Source organism: Bombus terrestris, chromosome 9, assembly GCF_910591885.1.
Source record: "Bombus terrestris chromosome 9, iyBomTerr1.2, whole genome shotgun sequence".
Lineage (NCBI taxonomy): Eukaryota > Metazoa > Arthropoda > Insecta > Hymenoptera > Apidae > Bombus > Bombus terrestris.
The window spans coordinates 10163720-10189474 of NC_063277.1; the positions used below are offsets into that span (position 1 = coordinate 10163720).

General features: G+C 34.5%; 1 protein-coding gene and 1 long non-coding RNA gene across 4 annotated transcripts in view; both read left to right on the top strand.

Annotated features, from left to right (window-relative positions):
• LOC100644893 (neurotrimin) overlaps window positions 1-25755 on the top strand; it is a 322978-nt gene that overhangs the window by 159381 nt on the left and 137842 nt on the right. For 2 of the 3 annotated variants that reach the window (XM_012311795.3, XM_020864360.2), the window contains exon 1: window positions 10480-10636. The exons of the other annotated variant lie outside the window; for it this stretch is intronic. In XM_012311795.3, the coding sequence (XP_012167185.1) occupies window positions 10558-10636 (79 nt within the window). In that variant the 5' untranslated portion in view covers window positions 10480-10557. Of the gene's footprint in view, window positions 1-10479; window positions 10637-25755 lie in introns of those variants that run through there. 3 annotated transcript variants of the gene reach the window in all.
• LOC125385702 lies at window positions 22167-24742 on the top strand. Its single transcript, XR_007225259.1, has 3 exons — window positions 22167-22775; window positions 23216-23330; window positions 24535-24742. It is a non-coding gene; the product is annotated as an uncharacterized LOC125385702 (long non-coding RNA).

Consider the following 25755-nt stretch of genomic DNA (forward strand, 5'->3'; position numbering starts at 1 on the left):
GAAAATTAATGGCGCGGTCTAAGGGCCGTTACGTTGAGAGCACGTTGTCTACCTCGTAGTCTGTATCATCGTCGTCCTCGCCGTTTTCAAGACATTTCCAGTTGAAGTTCACGACCCAAGAACTGCCGTGGATCACCTCGGTCCTGCAAGTGTCGTAGGACAATCGTCCCAGGAAGTATCGTGGAACGCCTCGATCGAGTAAGTGTCAGGGACTACCTCGGTCCAGGAAGTACCGTTGAACACCTCGTCCCAGGAGGTGTCATGGAACACCACTGCCCGCGAAGTGTCTTTGAATATTTCGACCCTGGAGGTGTCGTTGTAAGGAACTCTGGTGGTGTTTGGTATAGATTCGTCAAACACGACGCGGAGTTTTGGATTTGTTTGGGAGACTGAGCTCCCCCCCGATAATCTGTCCAAATTGAGTTCTCTTGTTGCTGCTGCTGCTTCCACTCTCAAACAGCGTAATGTTGCACCTTGTGCGATTATCGGAGTCCTTCGTCGCGATTGTCTTGGAAGATTCTAGTGGGACATAACTGTCCCCGATGAGTTCCACGCATCGTGAGTCAACGGCAAGGTATACGTCTGAAATAGCTTCTGGGTGAACATTCTCTTCCTCGTCAAGATCCTCTAATTCTTCTTGGACAGAGTTTATTCTGCTCCACGTGTCGTCGATTGTTTCGTGGGAAGACATTAATATGGTTTTGCTTTCTTTGTATTGTGTTTCCGAAACATCAGACCCTTGAAAGCATTGCGCCTTCTTTTGACCTTCTCGTTCTCGTCTCGACTGTGGAAGCGTGAAGGAGGTCATGTTTGGTGAAGGGACGTTCGGCGTCGTGGAGTCCGTGATTAGGACTTGTTTTGCCATTGGAGGATGTCCCGGTGTTATCGGAGCCAAGCCTGACTCCTGTGAGAAGGTGGTGGTCAGAGACTTGTTCGATGTAGCGATCTGTGGGCTCTGTGGACTAGTGTTGAGATTCAATGGAGTGTTCTGAAAACCATCGAGATCAATTGAGTGATCCACCTTGAATGCCACAGTGAAAACAACGAGTAAATTATTGTGTTTCGGGTCAACCGCCGGTGTGGCCCATCTCGGCGATGGTGTAGGTGGCGTTTTTATTTCCTGTCCAGGAGAATGATTCTCCGATGTGATAATCATGTTAGCTGGAACAGATGACGTAGTGCAGGACAGGTTATTAACTGTCGAAGTGCTGATCGAGGAAAGCCTGCTCCTGGAACGTTTGATTGTTGTGACGGGATTTAACCTATTACTTTCTACGTTATGAATTACAGTGACAGGCCATTGCATATCCTGTAACGGATTCGTAGCCATTCATGATTGCGACGGCTTGTCGCTTGGTGAGGTTTTATCCTTCTTCCGGTTCAAAGGATCTTGAGCGATTGCCTGATTCAAGGCGTTTGGTGTCGTTGAATCAGATTATTGCGATGCTGACGCTGCTAACGTGGTTGTCAGATCGCGTGTAGTTGACACGTTGTGAGTGTCATGCGTTGAGCTCCGCGCGTCATGCGACAGGATCGGCATTCGAGTCGGTGCGATGTTCTCCGTCGTCGGAGTTTGAATAGCGTTGGTTTTATTTGAATTGTTGTTACTTCCCTGGAAATAATTAGACGGGTTACTGCTGCACTTGGGGGTCGGTGGGGTAGAGAATCGCTTTCCCTCCATGAGCTCCCTTATTCTAGTGGCCAGGGAAAGGTAAGTTTCGAACGCTTCTAGTTCCTGTGCGATGTCATCTTCATCGAGTTCATATAACTCGTTTTGGAATAATAGAAATGGTCTCCACCCGTCCTCAAGTTGGGCTTGATATGATTTCAAATATCCAATCTCTTATATGTTAGAGTGTTCGTACTTGTCGATGCCTCCCCTTAAGATCTTTAGGGTGCTTTCGAACAGTTTATCGTGTTTTCGTCGTATGTTGTTAACTTTTGACGTGGTCAGCATGATTTTTGATGAAGATACTTCGTTAACGAAGGTGAGACTTGTGATATGCGATCGGTGATTCCTAATGCGGGGTTATTCTGACTGCAAGTTGTCGCTTGTCACTATGCAACGGAATGTTGTTAACGTGTACTTCGCGAGGAAGGTGATCCTTTCCGAACGCGACACGTTTTATTGCGAAAATAAAGTTATTGGATATCGTTGCTGATGATTGTCCAACTACGGCGAGACGCTGCCTGGTAGCGTGCCACCGACTAACGGGTTACGCCTTTTCGAAGGTGACGCTCCTGACGTCACTGACTTCGTCGGAGTGATACACTTCCGCTGTTGGGTTTGATGCGATGACGCGGCACTGTGTGGTCACTGGTAAGTGCACTTCAGTTGACACGTATCCGGCTCGAAGAACCGTAAACTTTTGAACGGTTGCGTGTCAACACTATCCGCTTGCCACTGAATCCGGCTCGAAGGACCATGAACTTTCGGACGTTCGCGGGGAGACGCAATCTCGAAGAAGCGTACCAACGGGAGTCATAAATTCCCGTTACGATTTGACTAATCGACGCCATGAATCCTTCGATCCCTTATTTCTTGTGGGATACTAAGGGTGGTTGATCGAATATAACGCTGCTATTAACAGGTTATTATCTATTTGAATGATCCAACAACTTCAATGTAATACAAGATTGCGTATGTAAAATGACAACTACGAACGAGTACGACCTGAGACTCCTTTCGTGTTAACGACGTTGATGATATATCTTCTGTCGATTGACTGTCTTCGTCTTGTAGATTCTGCTAGACTTCTGACTCTTCAGTCTTCAGAAGTTCATTCTTATGTGATTATGGAGGAAAGCTCGGTGAGGGTATGCCCTTTGAACGAAGAACATGGATTCGTTGCTTACACTTTTAGTCGGGAAAGTGAGGGTAACGATCCGCGATGCCGATTGGTTAGGACCAACGTTAGGAATGAAGATAGGAGGATGAAGCCTCCTACCAATCTGGCGCATGAGCGACATTGTTTATGGGAAAAATCAGCTTCTTAGACAACTATTCGTTTTTCCTATTAGATAATTACCTGCTTTCTCCGTAATTTGTAAGAACGTGCAATAGTCCTAAGGACTGTTTTAAGTACCAGCTATAAACCGAAAATACTTGCAGGATTAAAGATTCCTGCAAGCTAATAAGATTCGGTTTGTGGTGGGGCCTTAAGTTTATTGAGAATCTGTCTAATGGTGCTTGGGCCTTGACGGTCAAACAACGAAGAACGTAGCACGGACAATACAATGGACAATACAATAAATGTTTCATTTCATTGTAAAAGAAACTGTTAAATTTCAATATTCATTGCAAGGAATATTAATAAATATTAAACACAATACATAATATCTTTAATCACCAGCTAAACATAACATTGTGCGATTTATAGTTACATCATATCTATCTCTAGTTTTTAAAAATCATTTTATTTTTCTAACACTTCGCCTCACATATGTTTATCTTATTTTATTACGACATATATATGTATCCATTATATTAACATTAAGTGTCTTATTTACAGCAAATATTAGATCCCAGGTTTTAAATGGAAAGTGTAATCAATTATAATTCTCTCCCTGAGATAAGGTTATATCCGCGAATCTTATTCATTACTACCATTAATCTTCGTATTACTTTATTATTCACAGTAAATGAGGCTCTAAAAATCAATTTGCGAACAAGTATTATGAAATGAAAACGTCAAAACAAGGAAGTCAAACTTCTTAAAATCGCTAAAATCCTTCTGTTAATCGAATTAAAATGAGCTACTTGATCTTCTTTTAAAATTCTATTTGAAATTTCACGGAAAATAATGCAAAACAATTAGAATGGTGGTCACGATAGAATTCATTAAGATTTTATTTGATCAGCGTTGAAAGCTAATTCTCTTAGGAAACGCGCGCAATGTGTGGGTTTTCTCATTGGTAGGGGAGGGGGAGGGGAGATGTTTAATGTATGACGCCTTTCTATCTGAAATTCTGAAGAAGCGCGCTGAATTCAGATCCACCGGTAGATCTTAAAATGGCCGCAGCTAAGATAACGGTTTCCTTGAGAAGGACCACTTTTTTTTCTTTACTCTCCGAATGCGAAACGTTATCTTGCGCGCTTCTATTACGACATTGGAACGGTGCTATGAATTCCAGTCGGTTCTGTTCGCGTAAACTTCACCAGGAATTTCCTGGCAATCACGGCCGAAAGGAGCATTAACATTCGCGTACTCGTTAAATTTCGAACCCTTCTCTCGAGGAAAGTGAAATAAATGACCATTGCTAAGCTTCTTCAAATCGATATTTTCTAGTATGATGTTTAAATAAGGAAATAGTAACTTTATGCAATTTCTTATGGTAATTTTTAAAAATTTGCAAATTTTTATTGTCGTATAATGTGAATATACCCTATATAAAAAGAATAAGATCTTATTTCTAGAAAAGTGAGATTTTCTTGTTAGAAACTTTTTATTAAAAGATGAAAATTACTTGTTTCTATTAAGAGATATTCCTTGTTCTAAAATTGAAAATGATTGAAACAATGGAAATGTACTAACACTTCTATTAGAAATACACTTTATGGTTGAAGAAGTTTACCTAATATTTACGTTTTATAATAATTCCTAATATAAAATAAACATTCATGAAAGAAATATGTTCTATTCATTAATATCATTAAAAATGCAAAAAGCTGCCGGACACTATTTCGTTTCACAAATACCTTGATGAATTTCAAAACCAAGTAACAATTGGATGTTTTGAATAAAATATCTACTGTCGTCTGCTTGAACCTGTGGAATTTTATTTCAAGTTAAAATTGTCTTAGCACATAGAAAATAATTTAGAAAAAGTATTGATATCCAAATTAAAAGTTTCAGGAATGAAAAGTTACAATAGCGCAGAATTAAATTCTTGATTAAAGAGAAGTTAAAGTTTCGAATATAGTAATTTATTTCTCCACTACTTTATGCGACAGTTGGATATGAAATTACGTACAAAGTTTAAATGTCTATTAAGAAATTTTAATGAAGTTACAGAAGTGTTGGGTATAGTTTCTTTCTGACACTTTTTACTTATAATTATTTTATCTTTTGATTACAAACCATATGAAAGTATCTTTAGCAGAAATAGCTTTGAATCTGTAATTTTATTTAAAACAATTGTATTTGAAATTATTTCAATTTGTAACAAATAAGCTCATAATCTTACTGAATATTTAATAGAAATACCGTTACATGTTTGTTTAAACTTGATAAACCATTATAACAATATTTACTGCTGTCATCAATGTCCAACAAATTATCGACATCGCAGTAACTAATTATTTTCAGTACCATTACAACAATTACATACATAGGTTGGTAAATTGCTTGCCAAAGTTTCGCATTAACATCTGCGAAAGGCAGAAATATGGCTAGACTTTATGACATAAATGTAACCCGTCATTTCCGTAATTAACAATTTCTACATATTTCACTTTTGATGCTTTCGCCCATATGTAATTATGGAGCAGGGTCCAGTGAAAATTAAATTCTAATTAAAACAAGGGATGCTAACTTGATTCGATTGTATCTAATGCGCTCGAAATATCGTATGATATATAATAATATTCCCTGCTTTTCAAATACACGTCCGTATTGTTTTTGTATTTTGTTGAATTTACGAATTTCCACTAGAAAGTTCTTAACTAGCATATTAGCTTTCGTAGTATGACGAGAACAAAGTTAACTTTAGTATCGAAAATTAGAACCTATTTAAATATATTAAGCTGCATTTAAATGTATATGACAACTTAAAGGACAGAACTTGCTTAACTTTCACGTTACTTATTCGTCATTAAAACTTCATGAATGCTGAGGCGTTATATTGGACTATATTGTGTTATAAATAGGTTACATTGCTTTGTATTATACAAGAAGAGAATAAATATTTTTACGTGTTGCTTGAACACATACAATGAGATTTGATTTAGCGATACGCGCAATAGTATGTATACAATTTTTGTTATACTTTACGAACTTTAACGACTCTTATTCATCTCTGAGTCTTAGTCTTTCGGAATTTCATTATACCTTTAAAAACGTTGAAAAATACATAACAAGTAACATTATGAAAAATATATTTGAACTTTTAATACACAAGTAATTTAAGTATTTGTATATACATATTCGCAAATGTCGCATATTTTTTATTGTTGGTATTATTATGTTTTATTGAATTGTATTAGAACAAAAGTTCAATTAATCAAATTGAGCTATTGAGAAATTGTAAATACATATGTAGATACCTATTGAAATTCATGAATTTTATGCACAATTTGAATATTTATAAAGCAATGTTTTTATTTTTCCAAGTACACTTAAATAGTCAGGAATTCATGTATCAAAATGTGTACGAATTAAAATATTATAATACGATATAAATATGTTAATACACATGAATTAAAGAAAATCCTAAAATATCTCAATATTGAAATGTATACTTACTCTCCTATTATAAGAATTTACAATTTATCAAGAATTTATAATTCCCTGATTTTGCTGCACAATTTTCGTGTATACATGTTCCATTGAAACCCGTTCAAATTTCTAAATTTTAAATATAGGATAATATAGCAAATTTGCATGGAAAAGGATTTTAAAACTTTGACACACACATAATTATTAAAGTTGAGGATGTAAGTCATATGCAAATTTTATCCTTTTTAAGATAAATAGCTTAGCGCTATGCAAGCATTATAATCAATACATTACGCTATGTTAAAAAGTTGACTTTCTTAACTCTAGTGCATTCTTTCCGATAATTTGTTCAGTAATTTTCGATCGTATTCGTCTGATACTGTAAGTTTGAAGCATTGATGCGTTTATGAAAGAATTTATATATGTGATTTCTCATTTCAGTTTTACAATAAAAAAATATGTATAGAAATATAAATATTCGAGGGTCATAGAGAAATTAAAAAATAAAAATTCAATACCGTAAAAAATAAAAATTTGCGTACACATCCACAGTCTAATTATTTCTTATTAAGAGGTTTCATTATTCACCCATTAACATAAAACCACGTAAAGGCACGAGGAACAGTAACATTGCATGATACGAAATCTTCCCACCTATCAATCATGTATATTAAAATCTCGTTCAACTTAATCAAGTTACCTGAATTCAAGTAACTTGAAATCACTTTACTAGTGTGAACTTGTTATTTAATTGATTTAAACTATTTTGTCAAGTTTCTATCCTCGTTCACATTAGTCGAGTCCCTTAAATTCGAGTAACTTGATTAATCTGAACGGGGCTTAGTTCCACGCGTGAATATCAGATTGTGTAAAGTGTAAATGGGTGGATATATGTGGTGGAAATTTCCTTGATTTTAGTTCGCCAATGAAAACGCTAAACATGGTGAGAGGGGGGAAAGAAATACAGCGAGGGGTTAAGCGCAGAAACAGCGGAGGCAAAGAAAGGTCGGTAGAGGAGTTGGCAACACGTTTCGTTTCCGCTGCCGTCACCTTCAAGCCATCTCTTACTGGTTTACGATAGCACCCCCGAAACTTTCGGTACACCCGCACTTAAAGTCATCCTTCGAAATAGTGCGATGTAGGTGCTATAATGTCTGTTACGAATACTATTGCTGGTGGTGGGCTGGGTTTATGACTTGCACTACTTCGCATGCCACGTTCCTGAAAGACGCGAATCGCTTAAACTCTTCCTGAAACCTTTTTCGGATGACTTTCACGCCATACTGTGCACCCCTTCGCAAACGGAACTCGCCAGCAGCAAGTTTAACGGTGGTTCTTGTACCATTTTGAAGCGAACGATCGCACAACGTCGCCTTTTTACTTTAACACCGATGGAAATCGTATTTTTTATAGACGACGCGACTTTTGATTATTCGCAGTAGAACGAGTGTTCTGTAAATGAAGATTGAATGCGAGGTTGCATCTACGATTTGATACAGTATTCAACGAGTTAGTAAATATTTGGTAGATACAGCGGTTGCACAGTTAGAGAGTTGAATACATTTACATATTTTATACGGGTTGGTATATTTCGTTGATAGTTTCTCTTTCGTTAGTATATTTAGTTATGTTTCATATAGGTATGCATAGTGGTGAATAGAGGAAAATTAAAAATTTCCATTTCTATAAAATTGCTTATATAAATTCTAGCAACTCTTGTAGTAGGTTTACTGTCGTTTATTCTTCAGCGCCTATTTATTAGATACTATATATACTGATACTAGTTATATATTATAGATATGTAAATACTTAATATAAATTATCTGTAAGTAGTTATAAATTTTATTAGATCAGTATGGTTATTGTATGATAAAAATGATTCAATAAAACAGCATTGAACAGTTCATTATGCTTTATACATTTTAACATTCACTTGAATTTTTAAACTGTAAGATGTCCCGTATGCATTTCATTACAATGTCTATTACTGTATTCCATGGCTAAAGATAATATGAAAGCACCATATATGCAAAATTCTTTAAAAGTTTTAAGGAAAGTGTTGAAAAGGTATTAAAGAATACAGAAGGAAATAATAATGGTCTTGCTTTTAACATCGTGCATAGCAAAACTGGACTGTAAAGGGTAGAACGTTATATATTAATAGATTTACTGAATTAAAATTCCTTTTGCCTAATAAAATCTTATTGTTAGATCGTAGATGCCTACTTGATATTTTAACACAAAGCTCATAGAATTAAGCCTATTCTTATATGTGTGTGTGTGCGTAAATATACCTATGTATATTATAACTTAAACTTCTCTTAACACATATATATATATTTCTTTTAAAAACTACGATATGACATCACAAGCTTAGATTTGGCTTAAATTATTCCCTGTACTTCTACACTTTTTATATATAGGTCTTAATCAATTTACCACTGCCTCATTCTTCCTAATTTTCTCCTTACTCAATACGTTAGGCTCTATTCCATAGCAATCCCTCTAATAACTTTTTATGCCCCTATTTCTATCTTATAAAGAAAACATTTCCTGTTTTCGTCCTCCAGCCAGTACCAGCTTTCCTTTTTCGCTTTTCCACACCTTACTCTCGCGATTAATTCTTGGCTGTCTTCGCTTCCCCCCTCTCTCTCTAGATGCTCTCCTCGTCCTTATATATTTATATCTCCTATTGTATTTGTCGTTCATGATTTTATTGTAGCGTACCAGGTATTGCAACTCATGCCCCTTTCAGTTAGAGTTTTAATTATATCTACATATATTCTGTTGCCTTAGATTTTCCACTCCTGGTTGGCCGTTTGTCCTGTTGGCCTGGTGGTCCGTTTAACGAAATATAAAATTTATCCTATATCTAATCAGAATAACAAAAGAATAATTTCTCTAGCCAAATATTCTGTGACCGATATTGCCTGATCTTCAACGAAGGAAACCAATGAGTAGGAATATCGACTGATTGATCGGCAGTCTGTTAAAGCACCCTCTGCACGTATATGTTTGCCCGGTGCCGCGAATCTGAATCACGAACCTAATCTAACCATCTGACAGAGAAAAGTAGATAATCCTTTTCATCGATCGAACAAGAAGTGATTTCAAGCTATTTTTATTCCATATAAATCGGATAGCTTGTCCAGAAATGTGAACCCTGACTTTTTTCAAACGTCGATAAAATTAATTATCTGAACCACGCACATCGTGCACGGTGTTGTCAGAATGCAGACGTAAAGGACAAAATTTCCTTAAACTTCGCACATCAGTCAAATAATTCTCCTTTTGAACCCTTAACTTCATCATTGTTGCTGTACGTAAAACTGTCTGATGGATATGAAAATCTGTATTGAGAATTAGGTTGTCCGATAAGTAGAAGCTATATAATCATAGAATGAAAAATTAATAAACACGCGTGGATATAGACAAAATTTATCTCGAATCAAAATAAAACAACACGTAAGAAAATAGGCGGTAACTGGTTAAGTAAAGAAATTATTATGTTCAAGAAATTCGAATGTCATGTTAACGCATCTTTCCTCGTCGACATATTAATACCCTTCACACGTGTTGAATTATCAATCGACCAATAAAAAAAGAAAAAAATGGAAAAAGAAATCTCATCGATCAAGTTAAACTCGGCTGTCGTGAAGGCAAACCGCACATGGAGAGGCGTGCGTCTAGTCTTGGTAGAAAGAGACCAAGCTTTCGACCGTCTATCAGTCCTAAGGGGAACTTTCGCGGTTGGATTCCTTAGAGCAGTGGCAGAACCTATGTCTACGTGTGTTTCTCGCTATCCTGGGAACGTGTCTTTCGTATGAGGAAGGCGGGTCCTACGGTTGGCGATGGCGGAGGGCACGTGAGCCCCGACGGGCGCATGCGAACCAACCCTAAAGCTTACGGCAATCGAGAAAGGATGCCTTTATCTCTCTCTCCCTCTTTCTCTCTATATATATCTCTCTTTCTCCCTCCAGCTATCGCCATCCCCGTTTTCACCCTCTCGTTTCAGTCTCGTCGGTGGCGAACCGTGTAGCCCCCTCGTGTGCCAGTCTGCACCGAGATTCCGGCGCGAATCGTTCTTCTTCGTCGCGGCGTCACGCCAACTCCTAGATGGATGTTGCTGAACCGCATTCTCGTGTCAACGATTTACATCGTCGCGCAATTCCTCGCAGTCTGTCCAGCCTTCGTGGAAGGTCAGTGATGAACAACGACAAGCGTTCGATTATAAATCGTCCATGATTAAAGAATTGTTGGAATTTAATGGTTCTTGTGTGAGGCACGTGTGATCATCGGCATGCAGAGATTGACGTGCATGGAATGCGATCGTTCGATGTGGACGGTGATGAAGACATCAAATCAATCTTTTTTCCTTTTCGTATATCGCACATATATTTCATAAGTGTCGCAGCCCAAAATAATTCAGTGATCTTGTGTTAGAAGAATATAAAGATTGTAATAGGGAAACTTTACGGGTTAAGAATGAAAAAGTACAAAAAGATTATTTGACCATTGTTTCCTGAAGCCTATTCTTTTTACCAATATTATGTGTTCAGTAAATAATTTTTTGTTCCAAGCTTCTAAATAGTTCTCCACTTTGCCTAAAAAACTTATTTCAGTTGTGTCGCTTCTGAAATATACATACATGCGATATTATAAATCGCTGCTTTGCATCGTTTCACGTGATAACCTTTAATCGGTGTGATAAAGGTCAAATTGTTGACGTATATGTAATAAATAAAAAATTAATTGATAAAATGCTTAGCTAATTATAATTGTCCTTGCACTGTAGAATAACAAATATATAACAAGATATAGAACGATGAGAAAATTAGTGAAAAGTGGAATATTCTGGTTGGAGGAGTGTGCATCATGTAGAAGAAAATATAATACATCAGCGATTTGATCCGCATCACACTACTTGAGAATTAATCACGTGAAACAACGTGAAGCAGTATTTCATCACAAAGATAATTTGCCGTCAAGTGATAACTTAACATACAATATTATAGAAAATATATAGAATATAAAAACAGGCGGTTTAAGATTTCCATCATTAAACAAATTACTTTGTTAGAATTTCTTAAAATTTCATTGTGTAGCATTGATCGTAGCTTTGATTACAAGTTACATACGACTGTTGTAGGAGTACACTGCGACTGCGTTCTTTTCCTCTTTCGTGTTATGTGAACGTGCTCAACGAGTATCGCAAATTTTATTAAATTTGTTGATTTTCACGAATCGTGAATGCTGAGAAAAATGTATTGACAAATGTTAAAGGATAGTCGAAAGTGCAATATTAAGGATACAGTTTTTGAAATTCGTGACACGACGTGACGTGACACAACGAGGACCAAGCGGAAACAGGCTTTTAGAGACGCAGGATAACCCAGCGTTGCGCGTCTATTCGTGTGTTCTATTTTTCTTTTTTTTTTTTTTTTCGCCAACGATGCGTGTAATGGTAACACGTTCGAACACATATTTAACATGGACCGACAAAGAGACGTTTGATGGTACAGCTATTTCCAGCGGTAAATTAGGATAATTTGTTCCGTGTTTTACATGCGTATTTTTATTTGCACCACGAGCCGGTCGGTCAGTGAGACGTAATAATTACACGGGCTTTTCAATGTGCCTGGAAACATCTCTCAGCGTTTGCTACGAAATAAATTTCTGCAGTCTTGTTTGACCGTACTTCGTTTAATCTCTCGATGAAAGTAACGTATAAAAAGAAATATACAGTGATAAATGAGATTTAAGACTTGAAAGAGTTATAGTACGATGAAATAAAAAATATTTAATCAGCAACGGTTTTAAAATCAATCTTTTTGATATAAAAGAAAGATTGTTTTCATAACAGTAAACGATATTCGATATGTCTTCTTTCCATTTCGATTTAAGAATGATATTTGCGGATTGTGGATCGATGTGTATTTTAGAATATTTCTTCCGCGTCCAATATCGAGTGACACAAATTTTTTTTCGTTGACGAATACATCTTTAGGTGTTTTCGCGATATAAATTCAACAATAAATTTTAAGTCCTTCTATTTCTATCCAATGTGTTTCTACTAATATTTCAAATAATTAAAATTTAAAAATAGAGATAAAAATACAGAGAAATGACATAAAACTTTCACTTCCAATGCGATTTAAAAATTAATTTCACTCAAGTGCCAGTCAATCCAGACAGCTAGGCCGGCATTTTCAGGAGACATTCAGTCACGTTCGCCCGAAACCTTGGGTGACCATACACAGTTCTTTCACCCTAATCTTAAACACTCGATCCTCTCATTCATCCATTGCATTCGAAACTCCATTACTTGCTATTCCCAACCGACCAACTTTCTGTTCTCACAATATAGATTGATATTATAATATTTAGTGTTGCTTAAAAATGATTACTTCTCTTACTGAAAACATTTTTATGTGTTACATACAACCTACTTGTACCCAAAGATTCAATTAAACAATTATAATCGTTTAAAATCATAGAATCTTTTTTCTATCAGCCTAAATATTAAAAATTTAAACTACTTACATCAAAAGATCCAGTCGGGAAACGATAACTCGATAACACCTTAGAATCTGTTACCTACTACTGTGAACATTAAAAATTGCTCTACCCCTGAATTACCTTCAAATTATTTTTAGCCAAAGATCAAATTGGAGCAGCAGTAAAAGCGGCTGAACAGAATTACGAAATGTACGTTTCATTTGATTTATTGGAGAACCATTACGTGTAAATGACCCGGGAAATATCATCTCCTCGTTAGGAACAACTTAGTTTGCGTTTGGTATTATCTACCATGGGATCCCTCGACAAAGTTCTCACTCTACTAGCCGAGATACACGAACTGTTACGCTGGATATCTCACTTTTGGTGTCTGGGGGCTGGCTCGATTCCTCTCGTCGACGTGCGATTATCCCTCGATATCACGCTGCATTATTTATCCGCCCCCCTCCCCATAAAACCGCCGAATTTTCGGAAAGCCGAGAAACCTTAGCGGAGCGAAGCAAGGAAACTTTCGTCCGTTATCCAGAGGCTCTGTCGCTACCCTTACCCCTGACAATAAGAAATAGAAGGGGAGGCGACTGGCTGCGAAGCTTCCACCTTTTTCATCGTCCCTTTTTCTCTCCCTCTTTTGCCTTTCTACTTTATTCGAGCAACTTCCCCGCAGACCGGAAATCTGTTCGCGCCGGCTGCCAAAAAATCGCTGGCGTCGTAACGACGCTCATTTAATTTGGGGCTAACAAATGCAACCGAATGTATCTTCCGAACAGTTTCACGGTGCTGTTCTTCTCTGGGTTCTTTTTCAACTTTTAATACGTGCAAGCATCGTATATTATCTATTGGAATAATTGGTTGAGTAACTCTTAATGATTTTATGCTTGAATAGCAGATTCTAAATTTTGTGCAAATTAAGCGAGAAATTGAAAAATTAGTTTGATTATGATAATTACTTTTTGGTCTTTTAGTTTCTGTTGTCTAATGTAAAATCAAATAGAATTATGTGTAAAGTATTTTTTAAACGTTAAAATACTGAAATCATAAAAATCTAATATAGATTTATGATCATCATTCACTATTTATCGCGTGCATCTTCATTCTGAATATTTTGGTGTTTGTGATTTATCATCCTATTTTTTATTTTTATGCTATCCAATAAAGGAACAATAGAAAAGCTTCGAGCTTATATTTTAAAAGATTCACCATACTTATAATCCAAATTCGATATATGTGTTTTAGACAAAATAATCATTGTGTATTAAATATATACAAATATATATGTGTATATTCGATTTAGTATAATGATATTCATTTGCTGTTTTTCATAGAACATTATTCTGCTCATGCTAATATACGTCTCTTGTGTCTAATTTTAATGCGCTTTATAGAAAATTAGCATACAACATACTATTCCTCCTAGAGCTATTATATTCTACGGTACATTATCCCTGCGTTATTATTGGAAATAGGCTACCATGCATTTCGAGCATATTCGATTCTAATGGAGTTTTGGAAGTAGGATTATTTTCTTCGTTTTGTTTTCTTCTCGTACAACTAAATAGCGAGTATTATCAGCAGATAATTTTTTAATTCTCTATTGGTATCATTATACACATATATTTGGAAATTATTTAGGAAATTTTTTAGAAATTATTTAGAAATTATTTATTTTTGCATCCGAAAAGTGAGGATCAAATGCAAGGTTCAAATTAAACTTTAACAAATAAAATCTATCTTTGTTACATCAGAGCCCTTAGCGTAACCCTATTCTATGAATCGAGAGATTAATACTAGATTTTGCATATTAAAATGTGATTAATAGGTACGAGTATTATTACTACTATTAATACTATTGTTCATATATATATCACGCACTTGTTAACGAATAATCGTAAGATTAACAAATATCATACATTCCTCATATTTTTTAATAACGTATCACGTTATGAAAGAGCTCGATCTGGAATTCGTTTTTATTGATCTCACGAGAGAGCTCTGTTCAGGATTGCGTGAAGAAACAATCTTATCTCGCGAGGACGGGGACAATTGCTGAGTTGCAGCACTCCGATCGCGTCTTAAAGTCTTCGAATAAACCAATTTCGAGTAGAGCGTTATTGCACTAACGCGAATATTTTTCTCTTAACAGATTCTCACTGATAAACCATCTTTTAGGGAGCGTCCCCGCATTATATCGTCGCTATAAATTTCCAAGACTTTCCCGAGTGTGTGCCATCTTCTTTGGTAATAAGCTATCCTATAAAGCACCCTGTACCTATTTTCGTCTTCGCTTTCATCTCGAGTAAACAGGGTGTGTGCCGATACTTCTCTCGAAGCGTTACGCGCCAGCCATGGGGTTTGTATTCTACCATAACCGACAAATTTTTACGCGTGCTCGAGATGCGGAAAATCTGGGGGAAGATCCACAGGCAAGAACGTTTTTTAACCGTGGTGAAAGAGGCTTCTGAATTCTCGTCGTAAAGCTGTGCAGGAAACCCAAGGTCTTCACGGCTATATAGATGGGATAGATAGGGGATACACTTCAAATAGGGGATCGCTTCGGCTTGTTCACGCGTGTGGATGTACTGGATCGGTTTTTGCACAGCGCTTTCCAACCATTCATCCATTCGCTGCTACTTTGGCGATGGGTATACTTTCCACGCACGGTCGATTACGCTTCTGTCCATTAAATATTTTTGTTCACACGTGCAAAAATGTTATCTAGTACTATGAAATATATCACCTGGGTACTCTTATACGATAATTTAACAGGTCAAAATATTGAATCGAGAAATTATCGATTGGAACTTGTAACTTTCCAATTCAATTCAGTATTGTCGATTTTTAACGCATAAATACATAGTCTTTATAATTTTACTATTTGATATTTTAAAATTTTACTGTCTTTTTTAGTAGCATTTGTTTTGTCGGCAAACTTGTTATTTCTATGCAAGGGAACTTATTTATTAGTATTAGCGGTCTGAAAGTTTCATTCATTCACCTATAACCCAACCTAACCCCAATGATGAGAATTCGGTATTTAGAATTCAGAGAATCGTAGTATTATTAAATAAAATCATTTGATATGCATTATCAAATAGATAAACAAGTATATACATTTTCCTTTTTAAAAACAGCGCTATATAAATTAATTCTTTACATCATTGTATTTGTGAGTTAATTATACGAGGAGTAATCTCATATTTACGCGTTAAAATAGCGCAGAATTGCTCCTTTTTATTACACTGTCATACACATAATAAGATTGTTAACAGAGGGGACACTTTGGACAGGTTGCCTTTGACTTTGTTAGAACAAAACGAGTTGCTATCTTAATGGCCGTAACATTAATCTAGCTCATGCTAACAATATCATCGTTTCCGTCATAAATAATAGAGAAAGTCGTTTAAACGAAGAAAATTGCAGTGTGAGAAACAGTCAGGTGTAAAGATCGCCGTAGATAGTATGTACCGCGGTGGTTTTCAACTGGTTTCCTTCACAATACCATTGAAACGATGATATAAGAAATAAACCAGCAGGCATATAGTCTCCTGAATTTATTGCTACAGGTTCTATGCAATGAATAATGTGTTAGATCTATTATATTCTTAATGAAAAAAAATTGTTTAATTAAAATAATAAAAAATTCTTCTCATTGCAACTCGGTTATACTTGCGGACCAATTTTATTTCCCAATGAAATCATTCAACGAAGTTATATTCGTTTTCGACATTTGGCACAAAAAATTCCACGTGTCTCGCTGCCATAAATGCAGTTTCCAAATTGCAACCACGATTTCACATCTTTTTCCATGCGTGAATTTGAATTGCTTGTAGATTATCACTGATTTCGAAAACGTACGCCCTTCGTGAAATGCATTTATATTATGAAATACATGTGTATGCAGCAAGTATGTATTTGAAAAACTATACTTCGAGTTATGTTTGCGAACAAGTGTTTCATTTTCTACGTTCTCTCACGTAAGAAGTCATTATACATGTTAAAACTATTTTTCATTTGAGAGAAGAATTCAGATTGAAGAGAATTAATAGTAACTAATCGCATTTTTTTTCAATCTCATATATCATTTGCATATATAATTATTCATCCCTGACCCAGATAGTCCTAACTCCTATCCGCAGTAACCACGAACAACTTACAAATTCCAAGTCATCGACATTAATAACTTGTTCGCGATTAACACGATACCTCGTCCTTATAATTCATTGTCAGTCACCCTAAATAGCGTTCGCCATATTCTCACAGCGAAAAATATAGCGGAGCTTGTTCCTGGCGCTTTGCAATGCACATTAGTTTCACTTTGTTGAGAAATTAGACTACCGCGATTGAGTCATCTGAATCGATGCACAGCATTGTTCGCGGGATTCCATTGTATAAACGCTGTGTGCGGCGTAGACCGGTCATTAATATACAACACGCCACAAGGCGACATTCAACCCCTAAAATCAAGCGAACGATCTCTTGCTGGCAGGATATTGATTGATCCGTCGCGTTGAAATAACTCGCGCTCTCGTGTCGACCACAATAATGCTGACTTAACAATGTGTACTGGTCAAAGATTTATGATCCGATATTTCTGACGAGTTTTCGAGACAGCCGGAAAATTACCCTTCTGTCTATCTTTCTTGAGGATTCTATCCTTGAGCCATCGCGAGATCGAAAATTTAACATCCAAATTATATAAAGATTTTGGTTTAAAATGCACAAAACTAAATTTTAGATTCAATTGAATTCTATATCTTTTTGTTTAATTGGAGAATTGATTGATTTTTATGATTTGATGAATTATAAGGGTTATAATTTTTTTTTTAAATTCATGATATAAGTACGTAAAGAAATTATATACAGAAGGTAAATCGAATGTGGGTAGCTCTAAGAAATTTTCATTTGGATTTATTAAAAATTAAACAATTATTTAGTGTATGTTTGTATTTACATTTGATGTAATATCTATAATAAATAACGATTTAATGCAATTTTGTTTCGAAATAACAAAAATACAGTCTATAGCCTGTACCATAAAATAGTAATATATAGTAGATCTGATGTTTGCTGCAAAAGTTCACTGGAAAATTGTTAATTGAGATATATGCGATCACGCTTATTACCACAAATGTCGATTATCACGGACGATTAGCCCCAAATGTGGATTAAAATTTACAATTACGACCCATTTTGTTACTCTAAACACACATTCATTGTAATAGCATTGCATTCAAATGTAAAATAATTGTTGCAAATACGGGTAATAAATTCACTTACTGTCGATAAGAGAAATTAGAGTAACAGCGTGAAACTCTCTTTTCATTGTTCATAGAAATTGTTGGTGGAACAGATTGGAATAATTACGTAGGGAAGATATTCTGAGAAAGTTGGTTGTTGTATCGCCAATGTTTTGTAATATACTTCGTATCAATTACGCTTGTACCGAATTCATGTTGTCGCTCAATACGCTAATTCAATGGATCAGTACGCGTCGCACATATCAAAGCTCTCTTTTAGCAATTTCATTTCACGTTATTTTGCAGATCAAAGCGTACAACTGATGGACATATCAATATTTCTTCGGTATATTTCAGTTTGCGCGATACACTGTCAAACTTCTCGCTGGATACAAAACGTAAGCGTTAATCGGATTCGACGTACAACGCATTAATGCGATGGACTATAATCAGTACCTATATCATTAAATCACTATCATATTGAAGACACGCTACATGTTTCATGTTCGCGTTATTAATCATTGGCTTAATTACTGAATAAGTGTGACTATGATACTGGAAATATTAATTATTTCATTCGAATACGTAACGCGTTATCACTTACACTTTTCGTAAAATGGATATTAATAACTAGACTATGAATCTATATGCAAATTCATATTTTTACGAATAAGATTAGAAAAATAAAACCGCGACAGATATTTGTCTTAACCACCAAAATATTATGACGAATACTATAGATACTCTGAATGTTTTACATATTTATATGCATACTATGAATTTTAGTATCGTTAAATTTTCTTATTGATATAGGAACATCTATAGTGTACTAATGAATATTATAGTAAATGATAGTTATCATCAGCTACTATTAATAATTGACGAGGATCAATAATTAATGTTAATTACTTGATATTGGTAAAAATTGTAATATCCAAAGACAGTGCCAAGAAAGATAACAAGAATAATATTTTTAGAAAATAAATTTTATACTAATAATAACTTTTATTTCATTATTTTAGTTGTAGTTGCTTCTAAAAAATTTCAAATACGCTAGAAATAAGTCCAGTCACTTTCACAGTTGAACGATTAATTTGTTTATGAAACTTCTTGAAGTGGTAGATATGTACCTTGAAATTAAAAAAGTTAGAAGAATTAACAAACTTGCTGCATTAATTATAAACTACCATTTGTACTTTGTAATAATGAATATTAATTTGAAACTGAATATTGCAAAATTCTTGCTTTTACAAAGGCTTCTTGTTTACATTTTTAAAAAGGAGGAAAAGATAGGTATTTCATGTACGTGTTTCTATTTTACATTTTACCAAGAGTTTCAGTTCATAAATACCACGAATAGAAGTTTTCAAATTTTAATTTGAAATTATTAAATACTCTTCATGATCCATAATTACAACTGATATAAATATTCGTTATTTTTTAATCTAACATGTGGAAAATACAAAATTCCATAAATGGTTTAGAAATTGTTAATTAATATTTATATTATGGATGTACGAACATTAAAGAAATTGAGCTTAAATATGTACTATATTTACGAATGTTACTGTATATTGTATCGAATACTTAAAATATTTGTTATGTTTTTTTATATTACGTACACCCTATCAGTTTTCGTATTTTTAAATTTCCTATAAGTGAGAAAATCCATACTCTATTCATCATATTCATCAGTTCTTGAAAAATATTCTGCTAGAAAAGATTAGAATATGAATGCCATGTAAGAAGATAATTTCCGAAGTTGTACTGAATAAGAAGCAGAGACTCGTGTATTACTGAAACTTCCAAGTTTCTTGACTTTGATATGCTAAAACTTCACAAATTTTAATGAATATTGGAAAAATTTTGAAACCTTGCTTTACTGTTCAACTGTCATAAGTCGTAAAAATCATGTTGTCAAATGTTATCAGTATAACAAAATTGTGCAGGGAACTTCAAAATTATGAATGAAAGGAGAAGTTATTAAAAGAGGAAAAATGACTCTTGATAATAATAAAATACTAATTTCTGCATACAAACGTTGAATAACGGAATTTCAATCATCAAGATCAATCAAGTTCATCAAGATTCAATCAGAGAAAATTGATTTAATTACCGATACTGACTACAACGTTATAATATTCTCATTTTTCCTATAATATTTTCTGAAGCTATAAATATTTTTTTCACTTCAGAGCTAACATGTTCGCAGATACTCTACTTTAAGTAGTAAAAGGTATCGTGAATTTGTGTTTCCTTCAAGGGAAAGTGCTTTTTAATTTTCGCTTGCGTTACAATAAATAAGAAAAAGTCCGCAAAGGCAAAGCTGCTTCGTTCGATTGCTCATCGAAAAGGATCGATATCGAATATGAAATGAACGTTGAGACGAGGTGGAGTGCGTGCCAAAGATAAGTCTCTAGCAAGAGCTCGAACGCTTTGACGATAAATCACACGATCGACATTTACTATTCCATATCAAGGATATATTTTAGTTCCACTCGTGAAATAGACTACACATCAAACGTTAAGAGTTTACTCGGTAAATACAAAGGATGAGAAATAAGAAGAAAAAATTGTAAAACGGTCTGAAAGCAAAGTAATTCCACTTGTACGTTTCGATGATTCTATTTTAACTCTTCCTTTTAACCGTAGTTCTACCTTAGGTTTCCCTCTTCATCGTATAAAATTATATAGTATCATGTTATTATTGCTGAAAACTTCCGAGTCTACCGAAGTTAACTTCTTTATTTGCTATTAAATTTTTTTCATACTGTGATTTATATAAGAGAATAAATGTAGAGAGAAATATATATTTGGAAATATTCATAAATGGGTTTGACGGAGATATAAAGTTCGCTATTAATGTAAATTAATGTACAAGGATTAATTTTATCATAAGCAATCGTTAAAAATAACATTTTATAATATTATGGATGTTTGAATTCTGTACTCTACCGACACGATTGTATTTAGCTAATGATATTTTCCACTATATATTAGGAATTGTAAATTTCTTCACAGTATGTTTCACACTTGTTTTACGGTATTAAGAACTTTTAAATATTATAAACAAAATCTTAGGAAATCTAGATTATTTATTAACGAAATCTTATGAATGAAATTTTATTAAAAAATTTTGCAGTTTTGGGAACAAAGAAATTACGGATCTTTATAAATAAAGTAATTGAAACAACTCTCACTACTTATTGTGTATATACACAAAGTAATTGTTGTATCGCTTCCTCACTTTTCAGGTAGTTACTGCCGCAATGACAGGGCTAATATTAGCTACCGTAGCTGTATAATCGATACGATAGAATTGAACCGCACGATGTCATGATCAAACTACAACTGCATTGAAATTGAAAATGATAGCGTGATACTTTTATTTTGTTAATACAAAGTTATTGAGACGTGGAAGACTATTTTTGTGTGCTTCCATAAATATTACATAATATATCTATACAGGATTTTCTCTTGAATTAATTTGTAAAAGTAACATATTTTAAATTATGATTCTTATCTATATTTCATTATTTTCATACTTTATTTCTTCATTTTTAAAATATTATTTACTATAAATAAACTAGTATTATCCACTCATATATCATCCAGAAAAAGAGTAATAAGTTCCACTCAATATCAAGATTGATTGAATTTATTACAGCTCAAAATAGAGATCAGTTTTTAAAACAGATGTGAAGTACATATTACTTTTCTAACATTAAATGACACTAAGCTTATCAAGAAAAGAATGAGTTTTTATTACTTAATTAAAAATGCATCTCCAAAATTAAAATTGTTATAAGTGAGCATTGCTTACAATAAAAATTCCAATATAGTTTAATAAAATCTTGCTACCACTATTATTTACTAGTTCTACAATAAAAATTTAAACATATATTTCGACGATGACTGCACTATAAAAATATTTCTAGTCATAATTTACAGAATAACCTGTATAATAAGAATCTAAAGTCGATTTTCAAAGTTAACGTCATTTATACATATATGATATACGAAATAAGAATTTAATATCTACTTACCAAAGGAGGTTATGTATAATAGAGATGCTTGAAATTTTACACAGTAGAATTCTTTCATAAATGTAAACTTCCTTCAAATCCGCGTAGTGGCATTTAGGGTATAGCGAATATTTGACTCGACTAAATTAGAGATTGTACAACACAGCACAAATTTCATTTAGGCGGATAGCAACGAAATTTTCATCCATACCTATCGCACTAGCACGAAACCATTCGACGAGGCTTTCATTTCCCCCCTCGCCATTCCACAACACCTAGTTCTGTTTCGTGTTTATCTAATTGTGCTATTGTACACACCTACCTACCGTGCTGACTAGCGTAGTGTCGAGCGACTTCTGAACTGCGTTTTACATTACTTCCGGCGCTAGTGGCGTGCGTAACGACTAAAGCTGTTTGGAAACATTCGCGTCGCGTAAGGCGTAAGAAACGAATATGAATTTTCTGTATCGAGTTATGATTTGTACAATGTTATAGTGTCTATTTTAAGTTTCAGAATCAACTAAAGCGTATTTTTATTGCAGAAACAAATAAATAAATATGTAAGTATGTATATTGGTACATATATATGATATTTCTGTAGCAAAGTAGGTTACGTTAATTGCCAGAAAGAATCCTGTGATTTTAGTTTTATAATTTGATGATAATTCTTCAGATTGAGATAATTTAGCACTCTTTTGTGCGTTAGTTGTGGTCAATATTTAATTATTATCGTAGTATATCGTTTATTATCTTGTTCGTGACCTGACTCAAATAACACGAAACAGTATTAGTGACGGTACGTGAAATATTTTAATTTTAAGATCTTGTGATACGTGGCTAGTAAAAGAAAGGAATAAAATTCCTAAAAATAACGATATGGTTTGTTTTAAAAACACAGAATTGTTACTAGTGTGTCTCAAGGTAGAAGTTGAAACATTTGCAGATTAAAATGCATCTAATATAACCTGTTATACGAATATAGATATTTCATTGTTTCAAGGTGTTCGCCAGAATCATATCAGATTACACATCCATTGTAACCATAACGTCGAATCAAAGCGAAATTCCGTGTTAGGACTTTATTTTTACGATAACCACAGTTCAGATAAATTAAGGTTAGTTCGATTTTTTTTATTTTATCTTCAATAAATATCTTTTCTGAAACCTCCTTCTGTTCACCTATATTCTATATAAATACGACTGAAGTTGTTACAAATAATTCTTTTATGAGTGAGGCAGTGAAGTATCAATACATGTAATAATCATTTAGGATGCTCTGAGACAATAAATAATATTCTATTTCAAGGTTCTCGACATTATTGTATAATATTGACATTATTATATTGACAGTACATATTGATCCTTTTAGTTGAGACCCTTTAAATATTGACAATATATATTGATAGTCTGGAAGCACTCTTACAATTGAAAATTCCTTCTTATTTAATCATGAATATAATTCTTTTTTCCATTCATAAGGGAATTCAAGGGAATATACGTAGAACAAGTAAGTGTAGAAATTAATATCTGGCAACTAATCAATTACAAATTCACTTTAAATTTATATGTTTCGCAATTTAGTACAATTTTCCCATTTATTTCTTATCTGAACTAAAGTGTATCAATTTGAATATCTATAAGATACAGAATTTTTAAAACGAATGACATAGGTTCGAAAAACATTGATAAAGAGGATGGACGTTCGTTAAGATTCATAAGATACAGTGTACATATATTTCTCACTTTTTAATTAAAGAGGAATACTACTGGTGGCCTTAAACGATAAAATTTTATTTTACGATTTTTATTTATTTCTTGCACATAAAATAAATTCTCGTCGAACTGTCCTTCCTGTTCAGTCAAAAATAAAGCAGTTTCACGTATCTTTAGAAATTTCTAAATTGCTTTTTCTCGAAAATAAAGCCTCCAAAGCAATTTCATTATTCTTGATCTTTATCTTATTTCGAGCCATAGAATCTCCATAACCTCATTTGTATCCCAAATTTCGAACCAATCTATATGGAAGGCTCAAAAGTTAATCAGTGTAGGTTAGTCTTCCACGCCGTGTAAATACTTTTTCGTTGTCAGAATTTCGATTAATAGTTAAATAATTATATTATAATAACTTAATTAGTGGATTTATTATAATGCTAAAATTCTTGGTTGATTGAAAGTTTTGATAACGATAAATAGTATAAATGGTGAAAACCGATTTATACTGATTGACTTCCAAGCTATCCATATGCACATTCCTACCAAATTCCATTACCCATAATTTCACAATCAGTCAATTATACCCCTATATTCATTTTCGTTTAGAGTGATATCAGCTCTAACACCTGGAAACGAGACGAAACAGGAGGCAAGTAGCGAGAAGTAATTTCCCGAAACATTCGCGGAACACTCGATCGTTCGGTGCGTCAGGTAAGCGCGCATTAGCATAATCGAGCGTAGGGAATAGCGGACGAGCATTATTACGCGAGCTCCTCTTTATTTCGGTATACGGTGGACAAATGCGACTAACGTATCGAACTTCCGTCCCGGTTAATTTATGGCGTTGGGATTAGGGGAGTAAAATGGCGGGGGGCGGGTGAAAGCGGAAAGTGGCAATTCTGCAGTGCGGGTAACTATCCCGTACTCTCTCTTTCTCTATTCCTTTCTCTCACTCCTCCGCCAAACGAATCCGACCAACGGGTTCAGAACGCTTAAGAGACGAGTCTCTTCTGACCATGGTAAAATATCACTGCTAAGAGAAAGAAACGACGACCCAGTCCCCTAGGGGACTTGACAAAAACAGGAGTAATAAAACTCGGCGAATGTCCCTGCGTACCTTCGGAACGTTCGGGGGATACGTTCGAGCGATTACCTTTCCGCCAGCGTTCCCATGCATGACTTAAAGCCTCGTTGGGACACAACGCTTTATTCGTTCGTCCATCCGTTTATTCGCTATACTAAACCTGTGGTTATGAGGGCAATACTCGCTGGAGAAGCGTAAAGTAATGATGAAATAGATAGCGAAAGGGATGAAAAGTGTTAGAATAGATAAATGATGGGTTAGAGAGAGATGACGTATGGAATGAACTGAATTAATTTTTGTTTTAATAGCAAAATATCACAGTAGACTTGTGTGGGTCAAGTCGCGATAATCCTTGTTATATAATGTTCTTATTATTTTCGGCTATTGTATTTCATCAGCATTCTAACAGCAAATTATTTACTCGTACATGCAATACAGAAATTATATATGGTTTGTGATTATGCGGTTGAAATTATTTATTCTCACGACCAGTACCATTCGCGTGACACTGCAACTCTTGATCCTAAACCTATATATGTAGGTACATAGTAGAGTGGATAGCAAGGTATAATTTACTGGTTATGTATAGACACGTTCCTCGTGTTTTGCTAACCTTCATATGTGATATAGATTCCTATTTTTCCACATTTTTCTAAAGGCTATACACAGTACAGGTTTTCTTCTTTCAATATTTTATCATCCTTCATAGACGTTACAGATTCTATACAGATTCTTTCATTCAT